General features: G+C 38.8%; 1 protein-coding gene and 1 non-coding gene across 7 annotated transcripts in view; one reads left to right on the forward strand and one right to left on the reverse strand.

The window, feature by feature from the left end:
* Nucleotides 1-1,035: 1,035 nt before the first annotated feature.
* LOC116095797 lies at nt 1,036-1,142 on the forward strand. The gene has a single exon (XR_004120727.1). It is a non-coding gene; the product is annotated as a U6 spliceosomal RNA (small nuclear RNA).
* Nucleotides 1,143-2,814: 1,672 nt separating this feature from the next.
* Nucleotides 2,815-17,411, reverse strand: part of Phka1 (phosphorylase kinase regulatory subunit alpha 1) — a 127,612-nt gene continuing 113,015 nt past the window's right edge. For 3 of the 6 annotated variants that reach the window (XM_031365998.1, XM_031366010.1, XM_031366025.1), the window contains 5 exons: nt 14,591-14,641; nt 10,110-10,280; nt 6,508-6,561; nt 5,655-5,855; nt 2,815-5,081 (listed from right to left, as the gene is read on the reverse strand). In XM_031365998.1, the coding sequence (XP_031221858.1) occupies nt 4,908-5,081; nt 5,655-5,855; nt 6,508-6,561; nt 10,110-10,280; nt 14,591-14,641 (651 nt within the window). In that variant the 3' untranslated portion in view covers nt 2,815-4,907. The remainder of the gene's footprint in view (nt 5,082-5,654; nt 5,856-6,507; nt 6,562-10,109; nt 10,281-14,590; nt 14,642-17,411) is intronic. The other 3 variants (XM_031366019.1, XM_031366035.1, XM_031366001.1) reach the window with 2 other exon arrangements.

A 17,411-nucleotide genomic window follows, 5' to 3' on the forward strand; every position in this document is an offset into this window, starting at 1 on the left:
GTATAGCTGGGTCCTCTGGTAGTACTATGTCCAATTTCCTGAGGAACCACCAAACTAATTTCCAGAGTAGTTGTACCAGCTTGCAATCCCACCAACAATGGAGGAGTGTTCCTCTTTCTCCATAACCTTGCCAGCATCTGCTGTCACCTAAGTTTTTGATCTTAGCCACTCTGACTGGTGTGAGATGAAATCTCAGGGGCATTTTGATTTGCCCTTTCCTATTCTTTACTGCCCTGCAATCCATTGTTTTTGCAGCACCAGAGTCAATTTCTTTTTTAAAAATTAAAATGCAAGTTGGGACTGGAGAGATAGCTCAGTCAGCAAAGTGTTTGGTAGACAGTCATGATAACCTGATTTCAGATCCTGAGCACCCACATAAAAGCCAGTTGTCTGACATCTCAGTTGTGAAGGATGCAGAAATACGCAGCTCTCCTTGAGTGCAGGTTTGATGAGAGACCTTGACTCTAAAACTAGGTGGAAAGTGACTGAAGCAGACACCTGATACCAACCACTGGCTTCCATACATGTACAAATGTGTGCAAACACCCACCTCCAGATGAGGTTAAGGAAAGGGGGGGAAGGAGAGAGAGGGAGAGAGTTTGTTTTTCACAAATTGGATGTAAATTATGACCTGTTCTGTACCATGGTGAGGATCTTTGAGTTGGAAGAAAAATAATTTTTGAGATTCCTACATGTGGATATTAGGAGGAGTGGGCAGTGTCTCCAGAAAGGAGACAAAAGAAAGATATCAAGTTAGAAAAAAAATCAGAGGAGCAGAGTTTTAATAAGGGTTACTATACACATTATACATATTGCAAAAACAGCCACAGATCTTCCCAGTAAGAAACTTTATGCTGGGACAAACAGGCAGTAGGTGATGTCCCTAAACAACTACTTGAGTGGGCTTCTCTTATCATTGACAAAGGTAATGTTGGAACCTTTGAAGTCAGAATGGACAGGGCAGTTTCTTTGGTGGGTCTCCCTTTGCTGGCAGAGGCAGGAAAAGGAAAAATGAATATATAAAGACAGCATTTTGTGCTCGCTTCGGCAGCACATATACTAAAATTGGAACGATACAGAGAAGATTATCATGGCCCCTTCGCAAGGATGACACACAAATTTGTGAAGCGTTCCATATTTAAACAAACAAACAAACAAACAAAACAAACAAAAAGACAGCATTTTGCCATTGGCTGCCTTTGCTCAGTTCACACCCTTTTCACTGATGCTTCAGGATTCTGAGCCTTGTCTTCCTTCCCATCATCTTCTAACATATCTTCCTTGAAGAATACAATAGTTATGAATGGGAACTCTAAAGTCAGTACAGGAATTCAAATCCTAGAACAGCACCTTATTAGCTAATTTACCTTGGGCAGTTTGCTTCAGCCATCACTGCCTATGTTCCCTCATGTATAGTAAGATGGGGATACCATCACTGCCTACCTCAAATGTTGACTGCAAAGGTAAAATGCACTTGGCAAGAACAAACATAGTATTTATTTTTAAAGATTTATGTCAAACATCTTTAATATGTCCACAAAGTTTTACCTGTTATCTAAATCCAACTCACTGATGTCAAGTACTTCTAGTGCTTTGAGAACAGGTTTTGAGCTTTGAGGTATAGCCTTAAAAGAAACGAGACTCCTACTAGATACAAGGTGATCGTATCATCGACTCTAGAATGCTTGTGAGAGTGACAGAAAGTGATTATTTAAAAGGATGCCAGGTAAAGAAGCAAAAATAAGGACTCTACTGACCAAACCAAGATCAGAAGTTACTTCAACTGGACAAAAATAAAGACTAAGGGTCAGGGAGATAGCTTGGTGGGTAAAGTACTTGCTATGTAAGCATGAGAACCTATAGAAGAAGCTGGGCATGGTGTTGGGGACCCAGATAGAAGGATGCTTCAGATTCACTGACCAGTCAGCCTAGTATAACTAATATGCCCCCCAGATCCCAGTAAAAGACTCTACTACAAAGTGGGAAGGGGGCTTCTGAGGAATAATACCCCAGGTTGAGCCTTGGCCTCCACATGCATGTGCACCAGCATGCTACACAAGTATCTGACACACACATGCGCATGCGCGCGCGCGCACACACACACACACACACACACACACACACACAGAGAGAGAGAGAGAGAGAGAGAGAGAGAGAGAGAGAGATTGGAGATTGATTCTATACACTATGGCTAAGGGTTATAATTTTTGCCATACCAGTTGGGTCAAATTCCTAGATTGTAGTAAAACTAAATTATCTAGGCAGGACATGTAGAGACACTGTTCATCTTTGTTGGATAGTACTCTCTTGTTATAGAAATGGCCAGTAAGTTTTTTTGTTTTGTTTTGTTTTTTGTTTTCTAAGACAGGGTATCCCTATGTGGCCCTGGCTGTCCTGGAACTCACTCTGTAGACCAGGCTGCCTCTGCCTTTTAAGTGCTAGGATTAAAGGCATGTGCTCCTACCACTAAGCTCAAGCCAGTGAGTATTTTAAACAATATGTGAAATATTGAAGATATTCAGGAGAGCAAACTATTTATTTTCCAGTAGTTTAGAAACACCACTTATATAGAGTTGAAGTAAACACCCATCTTATATTTTTAGTGGGCAGTCTGTCTAAAGACAGCACTAAACTTGCAGGTTATTTTATATATGGTATAATATATAATAATATATAAATATATAATATCATGTATAGTATATAAATGGTAGTGTTATTTGACCTACTTAATGAGCTTTGAGCATACTTCATAACAAAACATTATATGAAATAATCCTGAATTAGCTTTAGTCACAAATCAGATAAGCAGAAATGCTAGACATAGTCAATTCTTAGTCTTTATTCTAATTTCAACGCATTATGTGGTTTTAAAAAAGTTCCAGCACGTTCTTTTTCTTTATGTTTACAGTCTTAAAATGAGCAAAATGCCAGTAATATTTTCTGAAAAGTCACTTTAAAAATGAAATACCGCTGTCTGAGCATTATATCCACAGGCAAGTCAGTAACTCCAGAGAAATGTAGGCATCAGTGTCAATTCAAAGACAGAGATTTGGGGAGAAGCGGCAACTCCCACCCACAGTGCTTGGCGTCCTTCCTGTGACTGGGGTATACTCACAGGCCATGAAAACACAAACAGGCACAAAGCAGCTTGTATGTTCTCCTCAGAAGTGACCAGAAAGCCAGGACTCAGAAAGCTCCTCCCTGTGTTTCCAGGGTTTGTGAGAGGGAAGAGGTGGAGGGCAGCCCTTGGTGTCCACTGCCTGTCTGCTAGCACACTGCACTTAACCAGAGTGCTCAGACGACTCCTCCTGACTCTGTGATTGTTTTGAGCTTACTGCCCCATTATACCCATTACTGGTCTAGGAGAAAACCCTTAAATTTTTGAGGGAAAGGGGAGTTGAGTAGGAAATTCTCTGGGTAGAAACAAGGAAGATCAGGAGAAACCTCTCTGTTAAGCCAGGCTACCTACACAGCAAAGCAAAAAATAGGCCAGAAGGGATATTTCCACTACCCTTCGAGTGTCAGCCTAAGACCAGCCCACCACTCTCTCACACACGAGCAGCATGCTTTCAAATGTTTTTGAGACACGGTCTCATACCCACACTGCCCTGAAACTTGCTATGTATCCCAGGCTGGCTTTGAATTCATGCTCCTCCTGCCTCAGTTTCTCAAGTGCTTGGATTAGTAGCAAGTATGACCAGGCTTGGTTTGCAATATTATTTACATTCTTATTCAGTCCATCCATGTAGAGGCAGACAGACACATCAAAAATACTTAAATTATTTAACCACTTACAAGCACACACAGATCTGTATAGAAATAGATATTTGGCCACAGTTACCAAGATTAAGGGACTTAAGTACTAGAATTAAAAAGTAAATACATGTAAATGAAAGAGTTGAAGAATAAATGTGGAGGGAGTTAAGGGTAGCTGGCTGTGCTGGGGCTGACTGAGATGGCAAGCCAAGGTATGGGAAAGGGCTGTTCAGTAGGGCAGCCCCAGACTGGACTGGTGGGTTCTTTTTTGCCTAAGATAGGCTTCAGTTACTCTCTGTGTTGTGTGTGGTTACACTCCAGAGGCAAGGATTTGGTATCCAAGGCTGTCCACAAGCAACCTACCTACCTGCTGGTCTTTTGGCTCCCTATGTGTAAAGAAAGCACTACACACACAACTTCTCTCCTTTCCTTTCCTCTCTGGAATTAAGCTTCTGGCTCCCTTTCTCTGGGTTATTCAAAGTGTTAACACAGAAATTCTTAAACTTCCATGTGAGCTTACATTTTTTAATATTTCACCACAGAGACAGTAGGCATTGTGGGTAGATACAGAAAGAACAATGAAAGGCAATGCTTCTACAAAACCCCACTATTTCACCACTCAGAGCAAAGCAGCCTGTGAGTGTGAGTGAAGAAGGAAGCCAGGATCTGGTACTGGCTTTTCCTAAGTCAAGGCACTTAGAGTAGACAGTTCCAATTTACAGCAGCAGAAAATCTATTCTCTTGAAATGATGGCCCAGTCAATACCTACCACTCATATATACACGTAAAAACCAACAAATAAGAAATCTAACTCACAGGAATAAATTATTAATACCTACTCCTCAATAGGAGTTTAAAAACTAAGCTGGTAACAGCTCTACCGAATAAAAACACATGCAGACTTTTATGAACTACAAAAGAAATAGGGATAGTGATTGCAGGCCCAGTTGAACCTTCGCTCTGGAGGCGAGTCTCCAGATAAAAAGATTCTTTTCTTCAAAAGTAGTGAGATTATCAGCAAAGTTCTCTCTTCTTGGGAGGGATGGGGCAGGAAAGGGGCATGGGGGAGTGATCAGGTGTTAAGATGTCAGTTCCATGCACAATCAACCACCCGGGCTAGATACTGTTCTAGCAGGAAGAACCCACAGCCATCACTGCATGGCGCAGAGGCTGTGTGGCAGAAACTCCTGCACATAGGTGGCAGCTGCCTTGGAGAGGTAGGTCATGGTGCCAAATCTGCCACTGGGTGCACTGTCATACAGAAGAGTACAGATGCCAGATGCAGGATCCTTCGCCAACATGATATCATCTGCACCGAGGGTTTTCTATTTGGTTTAAAAAGGTAGGAAAACACAGTGAAAGGGAAAAGTCACTGATCCTACTGAGTCAAACTCTAATTAGTGTACCTCTGAGCTTCCTCCCCATCCCCATTTATTTCTCTCTCTAACTAGAAGGGGACATGAAGGGTTATGAAGGATGGATATGAGTTTCTATACATAGCACTTCTCACTAGACTCCCTAAATTATTTTAATTACTATTTAGAATTTTCTATTATAAAGCATTTTGAAATTACAATATCAATTAAAATTGATTAAATGAGTCACATATGCTAAAACATTCCCTGTTAATAGCATTTGGCGAGAAACCTAGTGAGACTACATTGGGACCGCCCCCCACACACCTTGGCTGGTAGTCCTTCATATTTTATTTGGATACCTCTGTCTTCTCTCACAGTGGCTGAGAGAAGGAAATATCTATTGTAGGTTTTGGGTCTCCTGTAGCTAAAGCTGGTCTTGAACTCACTAAATAGCTGAGCCTGGCCCTGATCTCCCAATCCTCCTACCTCCAAACTCCTAGATGCAGTGACTACAGGTGTATTCCACATTAGGCAACCTACCTGTTCTTGAAGGAACAAGTCGTTGGCAATATGAACTATTTTCTCCACAGCAATGATGCTCCCAATGCTATGAATTTCAATATCTGCCAGCATGGTGAGAACAAGGATGGCTTCAACCAGAAGTTGGCGGTACTCGGGCTGAGGCACACGATTCAGGACAGACTCCACGTGGACAGAGAATTTAATCTCACCTGGGGTCATCTGTGACAGAAAATGAAACAATTCACTTTCTAAGATCCCATCACCCAAGAACATGAATCCTTTCCTTTGAAAAGTAGTAAAAAGCCCTGTAACTACAATATGGCTTCAGCCCCTTTAATGAAATGGTATAAATTGGTTTAATCAGTTTAGAAAGCAATCTGGTAATGCATAACAAGAGTCATAAAAGTGTAACTGTCCTCTAACCTAAAATCTTATTTCTGGAACTTTGCTCGAAGAAAATAATCCAGAGAAGAAAAAGTTCATGCTTGTACAGCAAGGCAGTTTACTGACTGAGCCAGCTCTCCAGCACCATATTATTATTGCCTAGTAGTCCCATTCCATCTTTACCTCCTTCATGCATTTCACAGTTAGTGGATTTATAAAATGGAAGGTCTCTTACTTTAAAAACTAATTGATATAGCCAGGCAGTGATGGCGTACGCCTTTCAGCACTTGGGAGGCAGAGGCAGGCAGATTTCTGAGTTTGAGGCCAGCCTGGAAAAAAAAACCACACACAAAAAACCAAAGAAACAACTAATTGATATATTTAGTTTCCATAATATCATTCAATCAATATCAATTCAATAGCTGGTAACTGAAAAATTTCAGATGGCAAGCTTTCTATCATGTAAATAGGAAAGACAGAATCTTACCTCTCTAGTGGTTGAAGAGGGAAGAACAAAACCTTCCACAGAAAGCCCATGACACTGAAATAGAAAATCATGTTATTACCAGAGATGAGCTAACAACTGGGCAGCTAGAAGAAGAGACCTCATATTTCTAAGTGTGCTTCAAAGATGGCTTGACAGGTAAAAGGTGCTCCCCAACCTCCATGCAAGCCCAATGACATGACTGTACTCCCATAATCCCAAGTAAAGGACAAAATGGAGAACATACTCCACAAAGTTGGTTTTTAACCCCTCCATGTATGTATCCCCCACTGTCATGTGTATATGCACACACACACACACACACACACACACACACACACACACACACACACACATTTTTTTAAAAGAAATTAAATAGACCTTGAGGAGACTTAGGCTGTAAAAATAACTCACTGTATACATTTCTGTACATGACCCATTCCTACTTGTTCTAGTTGAGTCCCTTATTGTTGGGCTCTGCTGATTAAGGTCAAAGTCTACCATTGTTCTGATAGTCTTCTGAGCTTGGCAGAAATTGGGGACACCCTTTACCAGCAGGACTTCTTCTTCTCTGACCTTGTCTGGGGAGTCCTGTGACCCACCCATTCTGTACTTCGCTTCATCCTTTCCTGCCTAGTGTATACTGGAGTCTAGACACACCAAAGGAAAATGTGGACTGTAGAACACAGTTATGTACCATCCTTCCCCATCTAGTGTGCAATGGTACCTGGACACCGCAGGGGAAGAAGTGGAAAAACGCATACCACACCTTATCAATATTTTTATCCTGTCCTATTTTCCCACCATCTTTTAACATTTTAGATATATTATTTGCTGTTTACTACTTATTGCAAGTAATATAAGTTCCACAAAGACATAACTGTTGGCTATTTTGTCTTTTGCAATGGGAATAACCAGAAGACACCCTGCTGCATAGTAGATCTCAGTAAATATTATTATCATTGTCATTATTTGAGACATGGTCATAGGTACTCTAATCATATCTCAAATTCACTATGTGGTACCACATATACTCCAGTAGAGTCTGTGTGACAGCTGAGGCTGCTCATGGACATGGGAAGTTTTGCCTTATCTCCTCAGTGCTTTCAACTACAGGTGTGGAACACCATACCTGGGTCAATAGATAACACGAGTAATTCTTTGCCTTTCGCTAGCATATCAACTCAACTATTAAAAAGCAGTGGAAATTAATCACTTATTTTAGATTCTACAGAAGCCGAAACACTATATAAAACAACCACATATGACCAACAGGTTTACTGACTCAGTTGGACAATTACACACTATATTCCAGATTCTAAGTAATCTCTGTACATTCAATTACCAACTTTGAAACATAAAAGTTATTTACTTTCATGCCTGGAAAGGCATGTGTTTAACCTCTTCAAGACACCAAGTCTAGGTTTTGATTCTGTCAAAAAACACTCATTCTTTCTTGACAGACTTAATAGTCCTTTGTTTTTATTCCTACAGCACCCTTTTCAAACAAATGTGTGGAAGTCAGAGGGCAACCAGCAGGTGTTAGTTCTTATTTTCCATTATGTGGGTTCCTGGATGGAACTCAGATGGTTAGTCACGGTGGCAAGATCATTTTGCCTGCCCTGTGGTTAGGTATCTTTATTACAAATCATTTTGGCCTGTATTACAGTTGCTTTGAAAGAAGGTAGCCACAAGATTCAACTCCTTGATGACAAAGAATACACATCCTTATGTGGACAGAGCACCTAATACATGTCTATTACGTTGAATTGTGGTAATCCATGAGTAACTGGAGAGAGAAAATATATACTACCTCTATCTCGTCTCTATCATGTTATAATAGTAGCTGTAACAAAGCAGACTTGAAGTAATCTATAAAATGAAGGTCCTTAGAGCAGACTGTGAAGTATCAACTTTTGCTATCTCTAATATGTCTCTGAAAGATCATTATCCTGACAGGGTCAAAAATCTACGTCAAGGTTATGATGCTATTAGTGAAATATTTCTCATGTCCTTCTTAAGGGAATGAAGCAAAAGTAGCACCCATGAGGCTGGAATGGAGATGTAGCTTAGCTGGTACAGTGCTTGCCTCACATGCATGAAGCCTTTGGCTCACTTCCCAGAGCAGCATGACTGGGTGTGGTAGTACACACGTGTAATCCTGGCAGCCAGGAGGCAAAGGCAGAAGGATCAGCAAAGTCATCCTTGGTCACAACGAGGCCAGAGTGAGATATATGACAGCTATCTCAGGAGAAAGAAAAAAAGACTGCATTTGTATAAATGAGAACAGTCAATGAGCATAATGGTCTTCCTGGCCCTCTAAAAACTAGCATCACCATAATGATGTGATATGCCCTTACATGTTCTTTGTAAAATAAGAAGAAATATTAATCACACCAAGAATTTTATCTAGGCCTGGTGTGGTGGTGCATGCCAGGAATCACAGCACTCCAAGAGTCTGAGATCTTGAATTGGAGGCTGGCCTGGACAGTAACAAACCATGTTTCAAAACAAATAATTCAGAGAGGAAGAGATGGCTCAAAGGTTAAGAGCAGTTACTAGTTGTGATAGCTTCTATATGCTAGGCCCAGGGAGTAGGCCTGTTGGAGTAGGTGTGTCACTCTGGGCTATAAAACCCTCATCCTAGCTGCCTGGAAGTGAGGATTCTGCTAGCAGCCTTCAGATGAAGATGTAGAACTCTCAGCTCCTTCTGCACCATGCCTGCCTGGATACTGCCATGCAGGCTGGATACTGCCATGGATACTTGATGATACTGGACTGAATCTCAAAACCTGTAGGCCAGCTCCAACTATATGTTGTTCTTTTAAGAGTTACCTAGGTCATAGTGTCTGTTCACAGCAGTAAAACCCTAACTAAGAGACTGGTCTTGAAGAAAACCCCACCCACATGATGGCTCACAACTAACTACCTGTAACTCCAATTCCAGGAGAGCAGATGCCATCTTCTGACTTCTGTTGGAACTTCATGAACATACATATATACTCGGGCACACATACATATAAAATAAACACACACACACACACACACACACACACACACACACACACACACACCAAAAAAACAAAAAGCAAAAACAAACAAAAAAGAAGAAGCCATCATCATCAACAAGAGCATCATTGTGGCTTTCCATTTGTTTAGTGCTATTCATCTAAGAAAGCATATAAGAGCTGCCTGTGCAAACTCCCCACATATGTCATTTGATTTCTTGTAGTGACATATAAATATGAATAGCATAGAGCCATAAATAACATCTCCACTCTCATAACAACAAAGAAAGTGAGCAACTTAGCAGCACATTATTGACTGGCAGCAAATGTGTTGCAATATCCCACAATGTTCAACTATAGCCCAAAGCAAACAGGTTATGATTTTAAAAATCTTATTTAGAAACAATATATTGTAATAACAAGGAAAATAGACTAAACTATTAATGTCACAATAAATCAGTTGCTTTGTGTTTTTGTCTATACTTTATCTGAGCATTTTCATCTCTATATAATTACAACCATGTTGATTATATCATGATAGCTAGACAGACTCAGAATTCCAAGAGGGGATAAAGAAGAACACTGTGTTATACTCACTTTCTGCAAAATTTTCCATACTTTTTGATAAAATCCAATTGGTACTCTATTTAGTGCTCCATCTAGCCTTCTCCTGCGTTGCCATTGGCCTTGACGACTATCTTTAGATGTCTGTTGATCACACACGGTAGGAAAAGATCCACTACTTGCAGCAATACAGGCTGCAGGTGACTTGGGAGAAGAACAAATGTAAATCAAAAGTGACCTCTATCCTGTGATCGAGTATCATAATACTTATATTTTAATTTCAAAACCTAAAAATTACAAACAATGTATATGACAAAGTGAATTGTAAATACTCTATAGAGGGAAAAAGCACACACTAAATGAAAGAGCCAATGTAATGACATGACTGGATAGCTTGCAGTGTTGTAATTCTGTACAGTCACTGATGTGCCAGGATGGGAGGATAACCAAGGGGACTTCCACCCTCTCAGAGAAGAAAAGGAGGCTTGAGGGAGGGACTGTGTGAGGATGGAACCAGGAGATAATCATTGGGATATAAGTAAATAAATAAGTAAATTAATGAAAAAAATAAATAATTTATTCCTTTTATTTTTTGAGATTATAATTATTTCATTTCCCCATTCCTTCCTCCCAGCCCTCCCATATAGCCTTCCTTGCTTTATTTCAAATTCATGGCCTTTTTTTCCATGAATTGTTATCCCATACAGATACACAAGAACAACCCGCTCAGTCTGTATGATGATACTTGTATGAATGTATTCAAGGCTGACCATTTGGTATTGGATAACTAACTGGTGTGTTGTTCCCTAGGGAAATCATTGTATAAAGCACTCTGGTGATTCAGAATAACAACCATAAAAATACCAACAACACAGGGCATTCCAAACTGTCTGCTTATCTGTCTTTATCTGTTTAATGTCTAGCTGTTCTCTGGTTTCGTTTGTCACTTTCATGACTTTTAACACAAGCCTCTGTATGTTACTTTTCTATTGCTGAGAAAAAAACACCATGGCTACGCCAACTTCTAAAAGAAACCATTTAATTGGGCTTATAAATACACCCTCATTAATGATAGAGCAGGATATACATATTTTTAAAAGATGAAATCTGTTTAAACAGTAGAAGCCAACAGTCTGAAAAAAAAAACTAAGAAAATGATCAATTCCTTTTAAAAACAGTATTGAAAAAAATAGGTCCAGGCTTGGCGGTGTACAACTTTAATCACAGTACTTGGAAGGCAGATCTTTGTAAGTTTGAGGCCAACCTGGTCTACATAGTGACTTTGAGGATAGGCAGGACTACATGCAGAGACCCTGTCTTTTTTTTTTTTTTAAAGAAACATAAAAGCAAACTGTATGAATGAATATAACAAAGGTATAAAACATGTCTGAGAACTGTAAAATATACTGAAATAAACTCCTTAAACAAACAGAAGGAAACCCCATGGATCAGAGGACATTAGTAAGATGGTAATTTTGATCTACAGATTGAACACAGCCTTTATCAGAGTCTCAGTTGAATTTTTGGCAGAAATTAACAAATTGATCCTAAAATTCATATGAAAATTTAAGGGACCTATGTTATCAATACAATCTTTAAAAAGGAAGGAAAAAGTATGAAGACTCCTATAGTCAAAATTCATAATGCACTGTGCAAAGCTACGTTAACTACTATGCCATACTGACATAGGATTGACCCATGCAGATCAATAGCACAGAATTCAGAAATAAATCAATCACATTTTGTTTAATTAATCTTCAATAAAAGTTTCAAGAGAATTAAATGGGAGAAAAGACAGTCTTTTAAACAAATGGTGCTGAACAACTGGGTATCCACATGCCAGAGAATGAAGCAGCACATTGTTTAACACCACGCAAAAGTGGGAGTCCCAATGGATTGCTGGCAAAAAGAAAGAAAAGGAAAAGACAAAGGGCCTCAAACCAAATAAGAAAACTCAAGAAAGGAAATCAAAACAAAAAAGCAAAAGACCAATAATTGCAAAGCTTCTGTAAGGCAAAAGACACTGTCAACAGGACAAAACAGCAACCAACAGATTGGGAAAAGATCTTTACCAATCCTATATCTGATACAGGGCTACTATCTAATATATACAAAGAACTCAAGAAGTTAGACTCCAGAGAACCAAATAACCCTATTAAAAATGGGGTACAGAGCTAAACAAAGAATTCTCAACTGAGGAATACTGAAGGGTTGAGAAGCACCTAAAGAAATGTTCAACATCCTTAGTCATCAGGGAAATGCAAATCAAACCAACCCTGAGTTTCTACCTCACACCAGTTAGAATAGCTAAGATCAAAAACTCAGGTGACAGCAGATGCTGGAGAGGTTATGGAGAAAGAGGAACATTACTTCATTGCTGGTGGGATTGCAAGCTGGTACAACCACTCTGGAAATCAGTTTGGCGGTTCATCCAGAAATTGGAAATAGTTCTACCAGAGGACCCAGCTATACCACTCCTGGGTATATACCCAAAAGATACTGCAACATGTAAGAAGGAAGTCCCAGATGCCAGGAAAGCAAGAGGATCCCAGGACCCAACTGGGATAACATTAGCTCAAATACCCAACAAAGAGGAGAAAGAAGCTGTAGAGACCATATCCAAAGGTTAGGCACAGCCCCTGGTTGAAGGATGGGACCACCCACCCATCTCAACAATATTAACCCAGAATTGCTCCTGTCTAAAGGAAATACATAAGTTGCTTTTTTAAAGATATTTTTTTCACAGCACTCAGTCCTGTAGAAATAGTCCTGTAGAAATAGATCTGAGAGAAATGAAAATACATATTGTTTTGGCTAGTTTGACGTCAACCTGATGGAAGCTTAGTCATTGGGAAGAGGAGCTCTCAAGTACAAAAATGTTTCCATAAGATTAGGCTGTAGCAAAGTCTGTAGTGCATTTTCTTAATTAGTGATCGCTATAGGAAGGCATAGTGCTTTGTGTGTGGTACCATCCCTGGGGAGGTTATCCTGGACTATTGAGAAAACCAGGTTGAGCAAAGCTAGTCAGCAGAACCTTTCCTTGGTCGCTATCAGCTTCTGCCTCCAGATTCCTGCCCTGTTTGAAATCTTGCCTTGACTTCCCTCAAGGATGTACTATAATTGGACTGTGATATAAGATAAAATAATCCTCGTCAGGTTGCTTTTGGTGTTTTAATTAGAGCAATATATACTGTAAGACATATACCTATGCAAAAATCTGTACAGAAAGGTTTATAGCAACATTGTGCATAAACTCATTTAGATGACCATCAACTGATGAACAGATAGAATGTGCTATAGCTATGGTTATCACTGTGCCATAAAAAGGAATGAAATAGCAATGTATATGACTATATAGAAACTCTGAAAAATTAAGCTAAATAAAGGAGGAAATTCATTGGTTAAAACGATTATTTGACAGATTAGATTCAGAAATAAATACAAAATAAAGGATGATAGGAATATTTCTAGGAAAATAATTTGTCATTTTAATTTCCTAAATCACTAATGATCTCACCATTAATATGGAAATCACACAGCTGGCCAATTCTTAATCTAACACTTAAAGTTAGCAAAAATATTATTTCTAATAGCTCTCTTCTTCAATTTAATGAAATCATAACTTGCTATGATTTAAACCAAAAATATATATGATTAAAGTATATCTTATGTATCAGAAAATGTCATAACCAAACTCATTACTTCATAGCTTAATATGTTCTAATGAAGTGGATAAAACAAAAATGAAAGGAGTTTAATTAGAAAAGAATCTTCCTAAATTGTGAACTTCATTTTATCATTTCCATTTTGTTCAATGCTGTATCTTCTGTGCATGGCATAAAGTTGGCATTTAGTTCATTTACTAACTGAATTACTTCCCAGGGGGCCAGCTCCAATAGAGTACATTTGAAATGTAAGTGCCTCCTAATTCCCTAAAGAGTGTATTAGAACAGACTTATGGGGCTTAGCCCAGTCTTTCTGATTCAGCATCACTAGGATATAGACCAAAGTTCGGATTTTCAAATAAATTCCAAACTGATGTTCATGCTGTCTAGTCCACTGTTAGATGCACAGTGATGTACACTTGCAACAGTTCAAAGAATGAATATATACATAACAAGTACTTATTAAATTGTTTTTTCTCCAGAAATATGAAAGTGTTTGAAATCCCTTTCCTAACTTATTAGGAAAGAAACAGACCTCCCACTTTTATAGGAACTTCTTTTATAGTTATGTTACTTCTGGATTAATTTATTTAGGTTTTTAGCTTTACATTTATTTTATGTGTATGAATGGATACTACAGGAGTACCTGAAAAGTTACAGATGGTTGTGATCGTGGATGCTGGGAATGGAATGCAGGTCCTCTGCAAGAGTAACAAGTGTTCTTAACCACTGAGCTATCTCTCTAGCCTCCAATTTGTTTTTTACATAGCCAAATACTATGTTATGATCCACATGACATTATATCAAAGCACTTGGGAATGAAACATGAGATAACATAAAATGAGTTACCAGAAAGGACGGTGACATCAAATCTATACCCGAGGGATGACCACCACTAGTCTATAAAAGAAATTGAGAAAGTAAAAATTTTTTTAAAGAGGTGAAATAAGGTAACCATTATTTGTGTTTGAAAAAAGATATTAGTAGTAGTATACTACAGAGAATTTAAGGAATTAGCCAGCATGTTATCATTAAAAGCGCATGAAATAAGTTTCCTCTAAATGCCATGGTAAAGGGTAAAATAAATTAAGAACTACCCTGAAATACCTTTGCCTAGAAATTAGAGTACTGGTAAGTAGCAGAAAACAATGCAAAATACCAGACAGGCATGTAAGGATGGAAAGCGATGTTATAAAATAAAAAAATAATGACAATGTAGTCTCCCTATCCTCTAAATTACAGTCCTAATCATTGGGGCTCCTTTGAAGATGTATAGGTCCTGAGTATGTAGGAGAAAAACATCAAGTAGCTGGAAAGGTCAACTTTAATCTAGCTGGCAACAAGGACTTTGAGTTCCAATAATATAAAAAATATTGTAAGTAATACTGGATGTCTATTTTAAAAAAACTATAATGTGAGCTGGGTGTGATAGTACACACATTTAGTCCCCGAAGTCTACAGGCAGAGGCAGGCAGATTAAGGTTTGCCTGAGCTATATACTGAGTTCCAGGATAGTCAGGATACACACAGAGACCTTGTTGCAACAAAACAAAACAAGCCCCAAAACTATAATGTACTTAGCCTGTCATCGTCAACCAAAACAAGGACTGTTAACCAATCACACCAATGAACAATTATTTAGCACTGAAGTTGTTCTTTCCACCTTCAAATAGAAAAATGTTCAGATAAAAAAATTACCTGGACAGTAGCATGTGGCTTTTTTTCTTTTAAAATATTTGGTATTTTATTTTATTTGTATTTTATGTGTATGTGTGTGTTTTGCCTACATGTATATCTGTGGACCACATGCATGTAGCTTCTGTGGAGGCCAGAAAAGGGTGCCAGACTCCCTGGGTCTGGAGTAACAGATGCTGTGAGCCATCATGTGGGTGTTGGAAATCAAACCCAGGTTCTCTGGATGAGCAGCCAGTGCTCTTAAACACTGAACCATCTCTCCAGCACCATCTTCTTATTCCAGTCTTCCCCTTGCATAAAACACACACATCAAAGGATATTTAAGGAAGGTATTCAAACTTCCTTCAAAATTAAGCTTCAAGAACTAACTTATTCTCCTACATGGTTTCAGAGCCCCCTTTTAAAGAAATAAAATCTTCATTTGGCTTCTTCTCTTCATGATGCTTTGATGCCTTAAGCTATTATAAGTCTACTTTGAAAGCAGGAGGGGGTTTAAGCCTTTCTTATGAAGTGCTATTAGTAACTGTATAAACGATCTCTACAAATGTAGTCTTTAGGTCACAGATCCTAGATGAGGGCTTACTACTATCATTCTTCTACATGGAATTAGTACACACTAGTGCACTAAGTGGACTCAATGGGCTTGACAAAACGAGTTCATGAAGTTGTGTGAGGAAAGTGGAAGGGGGTATGTAGAAGGTGGAGGGCAATGACTTAGAATTAGATTTAATCAAAGTGAATTATGTGCATGTGTGGAATTCTCAAGCAATATAAACGAAGTACTACTAGAAGGGCTTACATTAGCACCTTCTCAATGTAGAGATCCTAAAATCAAATGGTTTCCCACAGCTTTAAAAGATAGTAAACATTTTGTTGTATAATGCAACGAGCCATTCATCCTTAGCTGCAGTGGAAGGAGGCTCTAATATACTCTTTAGCAACTGTGATTCCTAGTCTGTTTAGACACGTCTCTTCTTCACACCCACAGTAGCACTCATGCACCTTTCAGCATTGATAAAGTCGAATTTTGGAATAAAATGTAATAAAACACTATCATCCATTATGATGCTTGTGCATGTTAAAATCTCAAAAAAGATTTAAAAATAAAATCTTCACCTATTCTACTATTCTCTCTTGTACCTATTCTTTTATTTTTAATTTTTGAAGGACTAATATAATTTGAAATTTTATGTGTATGCATTTTTTTTGCCTGCACATATGTATTCAAACCATGTGTGTAGCTGGTACCCATGGAGCCAGAAGAGGACATCTGATCCCCAGGATCTACAGTTAAGGACACTTGTGAGCTGTCATCTATGTGCTGAGAACTAAACCCGGTCCCTCCATAAAGGCAGTGAGTAAGTACCCTTAACTACTAAGACATCTCTCTGGGCCCCATGGCTTTTTGTTTGTTTGTTTTGCTTTTTTAGATTTATTTATTTTTAGTGTATGAGTATTTTGCCTGCATGTACATCTGTGTTCCATGTGGATGCAGTACCCATGGAGGCCAGAAGAAAGCATCAGATCTCCTGGAACAGGAGTCAGACTGTTGTGAGCCACCATGTTGGTGCTGGGAAACAAAACTAGGTGCTTTGTTTGCAAGAGCAGCCACTGCTTTTAATTACTGAGCTATCTCTCCAGCTAGCTATCCTTTTTTTTTTTTTAAAAAGATTTATTTATTTATTATAAGTATACTGTAGCTGTCTTCAGACACACCAGAAGAGGGCGTCAGATTTCATTACAGATGGTTGTGAGCCACTATGTGGTTGCTGGGATTTGAACTCATGACCTTTGGAAGAGCAATCGTTGCTCTTACCCGCTGAGCCATCTCTCCAGCCCCAGCTAGCTATTCTTAAAAGCAGTAAGTCTGTCTACTTTTATAAAGAAAATCCATTAGAAATTGCACATTATTATAAATAAGGCTGCTATGAACATGGTGGAGCATGTGTCCTTGTTACATGTTGCAGTATTTTTT

The sequence above is a fragment of the Mastomys coucha genome, chromosome X, assembly GCF_008632895.1.
Source record: "Mastomys coucha isolate ucsf_1 chromosome X, UCSF_Mcou_1, whole genome shotgun sequence".
Taxonomy (NCBI): domain Eukaryota; kingdom Metazoa; phylum Chordata; class Mammalia; order Rodentia; family Muridae; genus Mastomys; species Mastomys coucha.